General features: G+C 44.6%; 1 protein-coding gene across 1 annotated transcript in view; it reads left to right on the top strand.

Moving 5' to 3' along the window:
* LIME1 (Lck interacting transmembrane adaptor 1) overlaps positions 1-13,513 on the top strand; it is a 68,005-nt gene extending 54,492 nt beyond the window's left edge. The window contains exons 3-6 of the mRNA XM_078650435.1: positions 3,122-3,176; positions 3,934-4,021; positions 11,538-11,977; positions 12,300-13,513. Of these exons, the coding sequence (XP_078506561.1) occupies positions 3,122-3,176; positions 3,934-4,021; positions 11,538-11,977; positions 12,300-12,680 (964 nt within the window). The 3' untranslated portion in view covers positions 12,681-13,513. The remainder of the gene's footprint in view (positions 1-3,121; positions 3,177-3,933; positions 4,022-11,537; positions 11,978-12,299) is intronic.
* The last annotated feature ends 2,029 nt before the right edge of the window (positions 13,514-15,542 follow it).

The raw sequence follows: 15,542 nt of genomic DNA, 5'->3' as shown, positions 1-15,542 counted from the left end.
CAGTAGACATTTATTCCTTTCAGGTCTGCACCTTGATGGCCCAATGGCTCCCAAATCTGTTTCAGATATGTCAAACAACTGCTTTCATAAGCTAGCAGGTTTTGTCTTGAACTTCTATGAAAGATCATGATGGTTTGACAGATTGCATACTGTGGGATGGACTGTAAATTTGAAGAAAAAAGCAATGATATATATCTTCAGATGTAGTACAGTAATGTGCCATAGGGTATGGGATAGTGTATTATTGTGGAATGGGTTCAAAAAACAAGAATGCATCTGATACAGGAAGATCTTGTTATGTACAGGCAGAATGTACATCACTGATTCAGTCATCAAAGCAGTAGCTTGAAACAGCGGTTAGTTGTGTGTCACTGTTGAAATGCATGCAAAATGATCTGCTCCCCTTTCCGAAAGGATGGGGAAATGGCTCGACCAAGGGCCTTAGAGGGGGCCACCTGCAGGGAGCAATGTCCTAACTGGGCAGGGTTGATGGGAGAGATCGAAGAATGCGAGGATGTACCTGGTCTGTGGAGCAGGACACTGGGTCCATTCCAGTCGTAAATTTATCTAGAGGACTTTGTCCTTGTATATGGAGGTATAACCAGGTGAGCCTGTCAGGGGGTCATCTTTCTCCTGGGATTCAGCAGAGGAGATCCACCCACCCACACTCAGAGAAGGTGAGGAGTAGAGATTGGGTACACCAAGGAACATCTGTCGCAGAGGCATAGGAGACTTACAAGAGGTCCAACTGGGTATGACGACAAACTGGTCATGTAGCCAAAGAGGGGCAGGCTGGAAGCAGGTGACAGTCAGGGCTTAGGCAGTACTGGCAGGCTACCACAGTGGCCTTGCGGGTTAAAAAAGAAGGGAACACGTTAGTGAATAGGTGTCTGGGTCACCTAGCAAGGAAGGGAGAAGACTTTCACCCAGGATACCAACCCATTCCTGGGCTGGAACAGAATGGTTGCCCGGAAGGAAATGAATGGTTACGCCGGAGGTGAAAGGTCACTGAGCTGGGCTTGAGCCTAAGGCTTGCCAGGAAGGAAAAGGGGTGGTTACACCGACGTGAAAGGTCACCCACTTGGATTGGTAGCAGGCGCTTTCCAGGAAGGAAAAGGGATAGTACTGCCGGAAGTTAAGGACCATCCGGCTGAGCTGGAAGCAGACATTTTTCCATAATGTAAGAAGAGGATTAAACCCAAGGTGACAGGACACTTGGGAGGATTGACAAGCCATGAATGCAGGGCACAGGGCGTGTGGCTGCGGTAAGGAGGGTACAGGCTCATAGAATAAAGAAGGAAATGGTGGTTAGAGGATCGCTCGTAAGTTTGAAATTGCCTAATAAACTGCTGCCTCAATTTTTCCATAAAGGTGGAATTGGTGTGGTCTGAGCTGAAGAGATCCGGGAGGGCAACCAGGTGGGGGTGCCGTCACTAAGTAATTTGATAAGTCAAGGACAAAGTTCTTCGCATCACTGTCATGCACTTGCTTGGTGCATCTATGATTTCACTTCTTGGTTGGGGCCATCGCAGACTGGGAAAGTGTCTGACTGACTGGAAAAGCACAATGGCTTTGAGTTCCAGAAGAGGTCTGTGACGCAGCACATCTGCAGTGGCAGCGCATGGTTGGGATGAGTCTGGTGTGTCACCATAGATTAAGCTGCTGTTATTGTGAGAACTAAAACACATTCTGCATTCCACTGTGCCTCTTCAAGGAAGGGAAAACACAAAACAAGGTACCCCTCTACTGGAAGAATGATGGAGACCTAACTGTGCAGAGATCATCAGACAGAGTTGAACTCAGTGATACTTAAGAGTTCAATGCGTGAGGTCCAGTGAACAGGGCAGCTCCGATTGGCACTGAGTTAGTGCCACAGCTGTACTTAATGCATGAATTAGCAGGTAGGTTGGTGACCCGTAGAATTCATTGCAACAGAGATGTTGGGTTCAACCAGGAGACTTGAAGCAGAGAAGGCCAGATTCAGAAACTTTAGTTTACGTAAAGAAGGAAACAAGCCACCATGATGTAGATAGGCAAGAAGTAAGCTCTAACTGCCTAGCAGTGAATTCAAACACAAGCTTTCTAACAGAAACATTCCATAAACCCCAGTGTTCCAGGTTCCAACTTAGGGGCACAAACGGTGTCATAGTAAAATAATTACCTATAACAAAGCGGTGAACAACCATTACAACGCAACTATTACAACGACATACCATTACCACGCAACTATTACAATGCAAGTCATTACAACGACTTGCGCTGAGGGGCGATCTAGGATAGGGAATAGTTTAATTTACTATCCAACAACTTCCCTACTATCCACGGGGACTAGAGTTGGAATAGTAAATTAAACTACTCACTATCCAGCACCCCCCAACGCAAGTCGTTGTAACGACTTGCGTTGTAAAACTTGCGTGGTAAAGGCATGCGTTGTGAAAGCATGCGTTGTAATGACATACATCCTAACAAAGCTAAGGACTGGTTCAGACTTGTAGCTTTGCACATAACAGCCAGCATACACATGTGATACTGCTATAAAGATGGAGGCTGTGTGTCAGAATGCTAGTGGAAGGGTTGGAATCTCTTACACAGCTATTTGAAAGTGTGTGTGTGTGTGGGGGGGCACTGCAAAAGGAAGGAGCACTGTTGTAGAAGGCTTGGAGTGCTCCACAACTGAAGGAAGGCTTGATGTGTTTTTGTGTGTAAAATCTTTATAGCAAACAAATCAAGTATTTGAATCCAATGGTGAGACTGGAGTGATCCTACTTCAGAGAGGCTCAGAGTGTTTGTATTGTGTCAGTGCCATTGGAGGGTTGTTGTGTGTGGAACTGCTGTAGGAAGACTAGATGTGTGTATGTTGTTGCTTTAGTAAGCTTTGGAGTGTATGACCTGTATATGCAGGTATGGTTTGTGCTGCTGCTAAAAGAAGGCTTGGTGTGTGCATCTCTGCTATAGGTAGGCTTAATGTGTGTGTAATACCGCATCATCAAGGCTAAGCGTGTGTTTGGGAAGCACTGCTGTAGAAGTGGCTGGTGTGTGACACTGCTTGAGGAAGTCTTGTTGTGTGTTTGTGTGTTGTGTAGTGAGCTTCACAATAACTTTCTGTTTCTCCCTTATTCAGGAAAAGGAGAAAAAAGAAGACATTATGCTCAGATGGGGTACTGGTGGTTGATGTGGTGAGTGAGGTTACTAATTTCAGAGATGTTATAAATGATTTTATTTTTTAAAGGTCTGATAAACTTAAGTAATGTGTAGAGGGGAATATTCCTAGCTCAGTGATCATGTGATATCCCGCCCCTTGCTTTGACTGACTGACTGGGTATGTTTTTCTGTGCAAGAGACTCGTGTCACAAGTCGCTAGTCCTCTGACACGTGCTGCACATGACTGGGATGTTTGTCACCAAGATAGTGCTGGACTGTGTGGGGCGACAGGAACCAACTCAAAGCAGTACTTGTTTTTATCATGGGTTACTAATGTCCTCATGACCAGGCTGTGACACATCTAATGGTGGGTGGCGGCTGTAAAAGTCATGGGTGTTCCCACATCTACCGCTGTCCACTCCACCACTTCTCCTCCTACAGCTCCGCCATTTCCCTCGCTGCCCGATCATACCTACAAACATCCCCCAAAAATCCTTAACCTCTCCAATGTAACCCCTTTACAGGATTCTGTAAACTTTTATTCCCTCCCACGTCCTCTCCACAATGCACTGTACACCCCTGTGTGATGGGTATGTGCTTACCACAAACAATTGACTATAGTCTTCAACACTGTTCTGCTGTTGCCCCATTACCAATACACAAGTTACACACATGCCTACCTACATACATACATACATAAATTAAAGATTTCCAATGGAAAGGAAACCACTGAGATAATGGGAGAAACCTTACAAAGGATGATTATGATTCTCATCCTTGTCTTTTTTTCAGTCCTTGCTAAGGCAAACCCAGCTTCGATCGCTCAGCAAGTCGGACACAAAGCTGCATGAGCTCCAGAGCATCCGCTTGAAGGAAACAAGTGAGTAACTGCTAAGAGTAAGGGGCCTATTCATAAAGGCATTTCAGAGTATGTAAAGTAGTACCACTTAAAATACCCTTTGAATTGGCTCCAAAACATCTAAAATGGGAATAAATTTAGAATATTCAGGGAAGATTCATATACAATTAGGACAAATAGAAAGTGCCCGCTATACTCTCATACGGACAGGGAGTTGGACGTTTCGGAGCCGATTGAAAAAATTGTGGAAAGGTATGTAGAAGAGTACTCCTGTAGCACTACTTCATGTACTCATAGAGGCTTTCTTAAATTGGCCCCACAGAATTCAACCTTTACTTTGCCGCTACTAATTAAGGCTTCCAACCTCATGGCACTCTAAATAAGAGGAACTAGAAAACCAGCATAAAGATACATAAGGATGGGATTACCATGATATTAGTGAATCTGGTACTTAGAGGTTGCACACAGTTATGTAGACTTTACCACCAAGCTATCCATTTAGCTGCACAACAGAGAGAGGAACTTCAGAGGTTTGTACATGGGTCATGGATTTTCTTTAGCAATTGATAACAAATCTTACTTTGGGTCAGCCATGGCAGGAAGAAAGAATACTTGTAGGTTCCAAGTCTGCTTTGTGCTCTTTGGGTTGGTTATTAGCAGGGATTTAAATGTGTAATGACTGCCAGGTACCCAGTACCTGCACATCTTAAACATGAATGAGAAAGTACGAGCACCTCTCAACACCAGTGCAATACTTTCAATCGCGACCATCATCATTTCTCAGTAACAAGCAGGGTCCATTTGTAGCACTGGTTTTCAGTAAGTTGCTGTGAGAAATGACTTTGCGGAGCAGAGATCGTTCCTGACTGTCAAAGACACAGTTACTATTCACACTCATGCAGAGACTTACACATGCTCAAGCTCACACATGTTGAGAGTATCACACGAGTAGGATTACCGTGTGATTCATGTCACCAGGACACAGTTTCCTGTCTTTGCCTTTAATTTACTACACCAGTGTGTTCTGGGAGTGGAGGTCTTGGTTCACTTCCAATTAACTAATTGGACTAACACAGATGTAAACAACAATTTATATAAAAATTCTCACAGCTGGGAATGTTGTGTCCCGGTGACAGAGTCACCGGGTTATGATAAAGTAGAGTTGAATATAGTCAGAGAGTCTTTCAGAGGCAGACGCTTAACATAGCCTCGTTCCTCTATATGGTTATGGAACTCAGAGGTGACTTGCAATATCCTGATCATGTACGGCGTGGGTACTTTAGCCCATATAATACATGGTCACGCCATAACCTTTCCCACAAACCACATAGGGCCAGATGTAGGTAATTCTATTTTACCACTTCTTAAATACCGAATTTTACCGATTCGGTATTTAAGAAGTGGTAAAATAGAGGTAGGGTATGTAGGTGTTTCAGAATCGGTAAATACCGAATCGTTAAGATTCGGTATTTACCGATTCTGTAAATACCGATTCGGTAATGCCCATTGATTGAGAAGTGTGGCTCAATGGTTAGAGCGGCAGACCCTGATGCAGAGGTCTGGTCGGACCAGGGTTCAATTCCCGCCTCGGCGGGTCTTGGGCTCAATTTCCCCGGACCTGATAATTCTCGCCTCGGTGCCTATTCTAAGCATGGGTCCCACTCTGCAACTCTGGGCAATAGCTTGCTTAATCTCCACAACGGCCCCAACAGCACTAGGATGCCTGGCTTCACCTTGGGCGTGCCCAGGAGTGGGCACTTCACAGGGAAAGGCCAGGAAGGGTTCCACAGCGGTATGTGTACTGCGCCTTGAGACCCCTTCGGGGGTGATACGTGCGCTATATAAGCACTGCATTTATTCCTATGGGCCTTGAAGCCCATAGAAATCAATGGGCAATACCGAATCGGTATTTACCGATTCGGTAAATACCGATTTCAGCAAGGGTGAAGGGGTGTCACTTTGACACCCTCTAGCACCCTAAAGACGGGCATGTGTGCCATGTGGCACACAGACATGCCCTAAGGGCATGTCTGTCTGTCACATGGCTAGGTGTGCATGCACACATGTGCATGCACACCTGGATTCGGTATTTTACCACCCAATTGGATTGGGTGGTAAAATACAGAATCTGTAAGGATTTAGGGACTCTGAAGAGTCCCACCTACATCTGGCCATTACCGAATCGGTAAAAATACCGATTCGGTATTTTACAGAATCGGTAAATTTACCGATTCGGTAAATTTACCGAATCTGTAAAATGATGCCCCTACATCCCAAATACCCATTTACCGGTCGGTAAATGGCCTCCTACATCTGGCCCTTAGATCCTTGGTGCAAAGCTCTTTCATATGAAAGAGAGAGCATGTTTGCAAACATGAAGAATATAAATAGAACGTGTAGTGCAAAATTAAACACATGAAAAACCGGTTAGATATTTGTTGCAAAAACATATTAGAACCAGTTCAATACAAGTCAGGCTTATTTAAGAAAAGGAAAAAAAAAGCTGCCGCAGCTCAGTATGTCTAAAAACATGCAGAAACATTCTAACTTTTCTATAATTATTTACGGAGTGCAAAAAAATAAACATGTTCTTTCTGCTTGTCACTGTAATCTATAGAAACAGAGCAGAAGAAAGAAAAGCAACATTTCATTTGTATTGCTTTAAACAGCTGCTTCAATTATGCTCTGTGACCTGGCCTGCTTTTCACTTTAGCTGCTAGCTCTGGAAGCAGGATTTTCATGTCAGCACTCAACTGTAATAAGCTATTACAGTTGAGTTCTGATATATTTGCTTTATATCCGCGACTAGGTGCATCACAAGTCGCTGATCATAAATAAATTAGAAATGGGCGTTTATACAGGGATTGCAGAATCCCTTGTATTATAAAAACTTTTTTTATCATCCATGGCACACAGCAGATTTAGCACAGGCAGAAGAGGGGCCCACAGAGGGCAGCAACATCAGCATACAGGGAGGGCCAGTGGCGTAACTAAAGTTGAAGGGGCCCCCCTACAAGGTACACAGAAGGCCCCCCTCCGGATTTAATCTGGAACTCTTTGGCCTGAGTACAGTGCTGAAAGGCCACCCTGCAGCTCGGGGCCCCCCGCACCACGGGGACTGCAGGGCCTGTCTTATGGCCCTGAGGAGGGCAGACACCACTTGTGACACGCCACCTGCATGTGACACATCTGCCAACAGGTGTAGAGCATAGTGGCTTGAAAACACATAACATGATACTGTGGTCCTGCATCCCAGCTTTTCCCCTGTATCTGCGTCCCTTTCATCTATCTGTAGACATCTTAAGAGTGCAGGGTCACCTTCTTGTGCTGTTCAGTAAAGTGACCTATCACCCACACGTGCCACACCTCAGGTGTAGGACCTGCCTAGGTGCATGTTTGACCTTGATGCAAAGTTTCAGATTACTCAAATGGGGTGTCCCCTGTCACCTTTATTATTTCACTGATATGGCAGCCGACTGGTTCATATGGTACAGAATTAGAATATCATCCCATATTTACTTGCAAATGACACAAATTAGTTTCAATTAAGATGGCAGAAGGCCTCAGAGCAATTACTCACGCCCTACAGGAAGTTCACACATGAAACATCCACCTTTTTAAAATTAAACTAGACCAGAACAGAAATGCTAGAGGTAAATGGGAAGAAAAGCTCTGGCCAAACTCCATGTGTCCATCTCCAAGCCTTGCTCTCAAAGTTTGGAATCTGAGGGTTCTGTTGGCTCGGATTCAATCAACACTGTCACAAGATCATGCTTTTTCTGCCAGAGAATTTTATGCGGGACCTTCTCATTTCTGTACTTTATATTAAGGATTCTCACAATAAAGCCTTCATCCAGTGTAGGCTGGTTTATGGGAACGCCCATTCTCTTGGAATGTGCACAAGCATCTTCAACCGGTTACAATGTATCCAAAACACAGCAGTCTGACTCCTTCTAGGGTGGAACAAATGTTACCATGTTTCAGAAAATCTGCAGAAACTGCACTGGTGTTCAGGGGGCAAAAGAGTGCTGTTCAAGGCAGCTTGTATAGTTCATCAAGCCAATCAAAAATATGTCCCAGTTTTCTTTAAAACCATTAAGTAGGTCCCCCAAAAAACCCTTCAGTTAGCTTTCATCATAATGGCAACTACACTCCGATTCCAAAAATGTGGCGGAAGACCCTTCGGTGTCGTTCCAAATCTGGAATTCGTTAGGTTCATCACTCTCCTGAACTTGCGTAAATAAATGGAATGCCTGCCTCTTCAACAATTAAAACCCATTTACATTGATTTTTCATCATCACAGTGCCTCTACAATGCATAGAGACTCCTAGCTAGTGATCTTTCCCATAACTATAAAAGGTTATTTGTTGAGAGCAAAAGTAGAATGGGTGAATCGCTACCACGGTGGCAATCCAGCAAAGACACTCATATCATTTGGATCCAAGTCTCCATTACAGAGCACAATGATGGACCACATCAAAGGCTGTAGAAAGGTCCCACAGCAGAAGAGACGGTATTCTGTGCTCCTGATGTCGTCCCAAGTAACAATAAATACAGATGCTGTACTAGGACCTGGCGGCATGCCTATTTATTTGGATGTCAAAGAGAAGAATTTGTTCTTCTATGTAAGATGATAATAGGTTTTTAGAAGCTTCTTCAATCAGTTTGCCTAGGCGACGACTATTACAGATAGGGCAATAGTTTGATGCCAGTATTGGTTGGTGCTAGTTTTTTTTTCTATCCTTTTGCTCTACGCAATTTTGTATTCTTCTGGGAATATTCCCGATTCCAAGGTGGGGTTGGTGACAGCAAGAGATAGTTGGTGATCCCTTTAGCCAGGATGGCAGCTGAGCTGTTAGAGTTGTTTGATCCATGTATGGGCCATAGACTGGCATGCACCATAAGCATGGCGGCAGTACTTATATCTTCTCCACTATCCATTGTTCTCCCACTTCCTCTAGTCTCGCGCCGTGTCTCTTGCACTCCTGTTTTAGCCTATTTTCTGTTGAGATACATATAAAAAATCTGGCGTCCCATATGGTGAAGCTACTTGTTATTTAGTGCCCTACCACCTTGACTGAGCAGGCGGATGAGATCCACGCTTGTGCACCAACATGCCCACATTTTCATCCCCCTGCTCATCAACATTGAGGCAAGGATACTGAAATTGCACCGTCCCCACATATTTGCAAACTGGAGTCTAATTAGTCAATTTTGTCCCCAAATATTTGGGTGTATTTCTTTGCCTCCCCTCCACTTTTCAGGGTAAGCATTGACATTCTGCAACTTCCTGTAGGCATGGACATACAGGCCATGTCAAACTGGTGGGCCATGGCCCTGTGGGAGTGCATTTGCTCGAAACACAACCTGGAAATGTGAAAGGAGATGAAGATGTCATACAAGCCACGGGATGCAGAAATTAAGAATACAGAAGTATTCATGTACACAATAGGGCAGTACACTGCCTGAAAACTTTCATTACAGGCCAATACTTATTCTGCCTATATGTGAGACAACTCCTCATATATAACTTCTAGGCAGGCTCTGGATCTGACTGTACGCTAATATTTAAAATGGTGGCGAAGAACTTTCACTTCACTTCGGGCATTTCCTTTCTTGACCTGAGGATTGTTCTACTGAATATCGAGGCTATGATATTGTGGTATAAGAATGCAGTGGACAAAATAATGAAGACCAAAATATTGTACGGTAACTGCATATAGATTTAGTGTTCTTAATTACACATCTATGTACCTTCACGATGTATACATCGTGAAGGTACATATAAGCGAAGATACTTATAGAAAATCTGTACTTTCCCAGCTTTCGATATTTTGGATGTAATAGTTTGTCCTAGATATTTGCCTATCACAATATTTCAGCTTCGATATTGCAGTTGGGCATCTGCCTTGAGTAGCATTTTTCTCCATCTAAACAGCTTCTAGCTGTAGCCATATTTTGCTACGGGATTGAAAAGGTGACGCAATCAGCAGGCATTGCTGATGAGATTGCCTTTCCTTTGGCACATGTTGTTTGGCCCAGAACTAGATGAGCTGATAAAACAGTTGGTCAAAGATAGAAAGCAGGCTATTGCCTTTACGCCAAACTGGCACCTCTGCACTGAAGACATCAATCCACGAAAGTCAATCCCGTAAAAATATTATGGTCGATAATGTCGACCTGCACTTACATGGAGTCCATAATGTCAGCTACCAACATGTCATCGTAGTAAGCTTACACGGGCAAGTATAGATGTACTAATCTTAGCTCCATATCTAATTAAGATGATATGTTGTTGGTAGTTGATGTTATGGAGTCAACGTAAATGAAGGTCAATATTAAAAACCATACATGATTTGGTAGAACAACCCACTGACAATCATGATCAAGAAATAATTTCCCATTCATAGGAAGTGGAAGGGAAAGGGGGTTTAGTATTAATCCTAGATGTTTCTCTCCTGACAAGCCTTCCTCACTGTGGTGGGGATAGCTCTATCCCTGATTCCCTCAGTCCCGCACCCAGTTGGGAGGTGTATCCAACACTTCTTCTGCAAAGACTACCATTCAAACATAAGAGAGTCCGGCATGTTGGAAATTTTTTAAACCGGTTACTTCTAGCGAGAGTCCATGTGAAGCTCAAGAGAGAAGAACTATGGGTAATTTTGACTGCACCCATGTGGATCTGATCATGGTATCCCATGCTCATTCCAAAACCATGAGTTTGTTTCCCTGAAATTGAAGAGTAGGCTGCTTGTTTGAGTTCTTGTGTCACAGGGTGAATTACCAAGTTCCACCTTTAAACATCACCTAGCTCTAAGGGCTTCTAGATGGTCTTGCTCGTCATAGTCCTAGTGCTTGAGGCCAGCACCTTGAGAATGAGAAATGGAGAACTATACAAGGATCTATAACTGCAGTTACTTACAGAGGGACATGAATTCAGGTTGACCCGAGGTCTGCTCAGATTCCACATTTAATTCTCTCTGTCCATAGGATTGATTTTTTAGCTGGGGCATCCCACTTGCTAGATGCAGGAGGGCTGTGGGGTCTGCCTACTCTGCACCAAGGGATTCGGAGAATCTGGTTACCTTTTTGTATCTATTGGGGTTGACGATAAGAATAGAAGGCTCTCTTCCAATTCTCTTGCAGGATGGATTTGGCTGGCTACCACCTTGGTTAATGAGTAGGCTGTAGTTCCTACTCCTGGAACCATAATGGGTCCCTCCAAAATGTCCATGACCATCTTTGGATAAACTGTAATGGGTGTTACCAAGGGGGGCAACCGGAAGGGAGACACCAGGGGCTTTTTCTTACACAATTACTACTGCACATTCCAAATTATCTGATGAAATGATGTCTCTCAAGAAGTCATGTGCTCGGAAGGGGAAGGACAAGACAGAAACTCTAAGTCATCAGGCCTTCCTTAGCTGTACACACAACTGTTTGAACTGCTGACTGAGACAATCTGCACTGATAATAGGGCTGTTGGTTTTGTTTAGCATCCTTTAACCTCTTGCTTTGAATCTGTTCCCTTTACAGACCGCAGACCTCTGAGCATGGACTACCATTACTCATCACCTTTGGACAGATCTGGGGGACAGCAAGGCCTCAGTAATCACATTCCCCAAAAGAGAGTGCTTCCTAAAATCCCACATGCTGGCCTTAGGGGAGACTGGAGGAGCCCCAATCAAATCTACTCACATCTGAAGCCTAACTCAGACCCAAAACCTCAGGAGATAGTTGCAGGAAATTATGAGGCGGTGACTGCTAGTGCAGAGACAAACCCTGAACCGCCACCTTCAGCATCAGGGTGCAATGAGAACACTGCTGCTATTACTGCGGAGTACGCTTGTGTGAAGAAGCTGAGAAAGACCACACCGGCAGAGCTGCTTGACCAGGCAGAGCACAAGGACCTGCAGGACAGCTCCAGCCTTGTCCGGGACCCCCAGGCCCCACCAGCAATGGGCCGAATTGTAAAGGTAAGTTTGGGGGGTGGGAGCTCTAGTATTACACCTAAATCATTTATTCTCAAGGCAGGAACTCCCCCTGGCCTCCTGAAAACTCATGACAATGCTTGACACATACATCATAGCATTGTTTTACTGGCCTTCAGGAGGTTCTGACTTTACCCATCTTGTAAAGCCACTGGCTTGACATATGACTGAGTCCATCTTCCACCTGCTGGCCATTGAGTGTCATAACATATCCTATTTTGATATATTTCAATCCACTAAAGGGAAGGGTAGTTTAGTATTCCCTGCAGACAATAAATAATCATGTGTGTTTTGTTTGTTTTCGCAGTTGGAAGAAATGTATTCCACCGTTTGCAAACTCGGAAAGAAGAAGCCCCAATACCCTGCCGCAATTGTATCTGAGAATGCGATCCTGGAGAAAGACGCGCACATAGCTAAAGTAAAAACCCAAGCTGCCATTCCCACCCAGCAACCAAGCGAAGAACGAGCAGGACCCAGCAGCACTGCCCAATTGGTGGAGGAGGAGCCAGCTTATGAGACAATCGACTTGCCCTGGGCCACGAAGGGCAAAGAAGGCAATGCGGAGAGGAACTTTCAGGCCGAGAACTTGTATGAGAGCATCAATGAAGCCAAGGAGGCCCACGTCCCTGGGCGTACAAGGACTTTAAAGTCACTCAATGGCTTGGAGGTGTACCTCACAGGCCTATAGGGACATGCTTGGCCTGCACATCATGATCTTGCTTAATATGTGCTGTGAACCTTGGAGGTATGCACGCGTAGCTCTGTGGAGATTGACTATATACTCCAGCATGGATGGCCGTCAGTTAACAGCTCACATGCTTCACACGTCTAGTTTAGCTTCATGGCGAGGAATGATTCCACCATTGACAAAGTTAGGAAGTAGAGCAGTGATGTACTCTGGGCCATCCAAGCAGGCCTTTATGGTGGACCAAGCATGGAAATAAGTGAGAGATCTACAGGGCTAACCCAGACACGGGGTGATGCTTCCCCAGCCTCGGGAACCTTTCAGAGCTGTTGGCCTGTCGGACAATGTACTGAGACCATTGGTAAATCAGAACCATCTTATCGCCATTCACTAGTCATCACTAGTACCAATTCACTAGCCATCTTATGTTTTTGTTTATATGTTTATATAGCCTTGATTGCCGTGGCGTCTTGGCGCTGTGGTGTGTGAGTAGAAACAACACACTGTATTAACCGGGAACCTATGCGGAAGTAAACAACCATGTTTTCAGACCCTTCCTGAAAAGCTGTAAATTGGGTTGAAGCTTCATGGCCAGAGGCATGCGTGTCCTCCCTTTCCTTCTCAATTCTGACCTTCCTGCTAAAGCCTGCGATAGTGGGTTACATAGTCCTTAGAGTCCGGATGAACCCTGATTCTCAGGGTCTGGATGGAACTGGATCTGTTTAGGTTTGGAAAACTCGAATCCTTTGTTATGAAGGGACTGCTAAATCCAAACAAAAGTATGGTTGGTAAAGTCCCAATTTTATTTTCATTAAATTCTGTCAAATTTCACAAAATGTTCTTGCCAGTGTCTTGTGTAAAAACGTAACCAATGGGCAAGCCGCAAGTGTAGAAGTCAAGGAAGATACTGACAAGAGACTAGTTGAGTAGGACATCTCTGGGTTTTATGTTTACTTTTTCAGTGAGATATTTTCCAGGGGGAAATATCACATAAAATCTTGCACAAGTGAAAGCTCACAAACTTTAACCAAATTCCTACAACACAAAAATGTAAATCTTCTTGAAATTTCATCCCCATGAAAAACTTTTGGCATCCCTACAAGAATGTCTACCAGAGCCACTTCCTACACCATACGACCCATGGTGAAGGAAATTATGCCGATGGATTATTTTCTGAATGTTAAGTTTTTCTGGAGATAAGAGGATTTTTTTCAGTTGCCATCCAAATACAGCTCTTAGGGCCAGATATACATAGGTTAGGTTTTGCAATTACCAAATAGCGAATTTTAGCAAATCGCTATTTGGGAATCGCAAACACCAATGTACTAATGTGTGTTTCACACATTTTGCGATTCCCAATGGGTTGCAAATAGATCTACCTCATGAATATTCATGAGGTAGGTATCGGTTTGCGACCCATTGGGAATCGCTAAAATCGCAGGGATACTGGCTTGCTGGAGTCAGCAGGCCACCAGAACTGGGATTCCTTTTAAATAATGGTTTTTTTACTGATATGCATCCCGTTTTCCTTAAAGGAAATTGGGATGCATTTCAGTAAAAAATATGAATAGGTTTCTTTCCATTTTTAATAGTAGGCAGTGGTCCGTACGGACCACTGCCTCCTTTAAAAAACGTTTTTATATACATTTACAAAGGAGAAGGGGTGCCTTAAGGGACTCCTTCCCGTTTGTGAATGGGTTACCACCTACTTTAAGTAAGTGGTAAAATGCAAATGTTTTGCGACCGCATTTCGGTCACAAACATTCACACATACCCCTGCTATCCGCTATTAGGAAGGGACGCCCTAAACACGCCCCTTCCTAATACTGATACGCAAACCCAATTTGCAATTTGGTCCATGAAAATTTTGGGCAGTTTTAATCGGCCCCATTCTGCGAATCAGGCCATTAGCGACCTCAAGAAAGCTACGTTCATCTGCCAATTAGATCCTAAATTTCAATCCCTCTGCAGACCATGGTGTCGGTATTTACTTGATCTGGTACATAGAGTATCCCCTTCCGGGACACTCGTAATCAGGGCCTAGATAACCGTGCCAGGCACAACATCATGGTTATTCGTACAGAAGTGGGTTTGCCGTCCTACCCTGCTCCTTGTAAACACCAGGAAGGAGGAGAAGGATGCTCCGGATACAAAGCTTGTCGAAGAGATGTGGTGTGCAGAATGAGAGGATGTACCTCCTCTCACCTCAACAGAGGGTGCAAGTGTAGAGAGCAACTGGGCTGGGCTGGCCATTTTCCCACTCTGGCACTTTCCAGATAGGCTGGAGGCTAACAGGCGGCTTTTACAGCTAAATGGGCTACCATGATTACCCATGACAGCCACCATGGCACCAGTGCTCGACTGAAGGGGCTGTTTGAACATTTTGCAAGGTGGTTCCCAATCTGGCCCTGAGGAGCAAGCTCACTGTACTCTGAACCAGTTGCCGCCTCATGGCTCTACTGGCGTTAGCCCAAAATAACTGCTGCACAAGCAACAGAGATGTACACCGAGAGCAGGGCTCTGAAGACCAGGATGGGCCCCACAATCACCATCAATTGTTTGGGGAGAAGGGCTGCTGCAATAGGGATTTATGAAGGGTCAGGTTCAAATGATTATATTGGAGAGGCTTGAGACCTGGCAGTGCTTCAGAGGAACCCAAGGTCAGCCGGGGAAGGAAAGACTCTCCTCATTTTTACCAGAAGGCATAGGCGGTGTTGGGTGGCCGCCTTAGACAAGAGTGCAATTTGAGACACTGCATTACCGAGCATTACCCAGAGGGGTGAAACACCCCTGTCTACACCTATGTTACTCAGATGAGTCAGGTTCATGTTTATTTAGGGGCGGTAGAGCCGGGCCGGGCAGAAT

This window comes from Lissotriton helveticus, chromosome 7, assembly GCF_964261635.1.
Source record: "Lissotriton helveticus chromosome 7, aLisHel1.1, whole genome shotgun sequence".
NCBI classification, from domain to species: Eukaryota; Metazoa; Chordata; class Amphibia; order Caudata; family Salamandridae; genus Lissotriton; species Lissotriton helveticus.
This window is presented reverse-complemented; position numbering and strand designations above follow the sequence as displayed.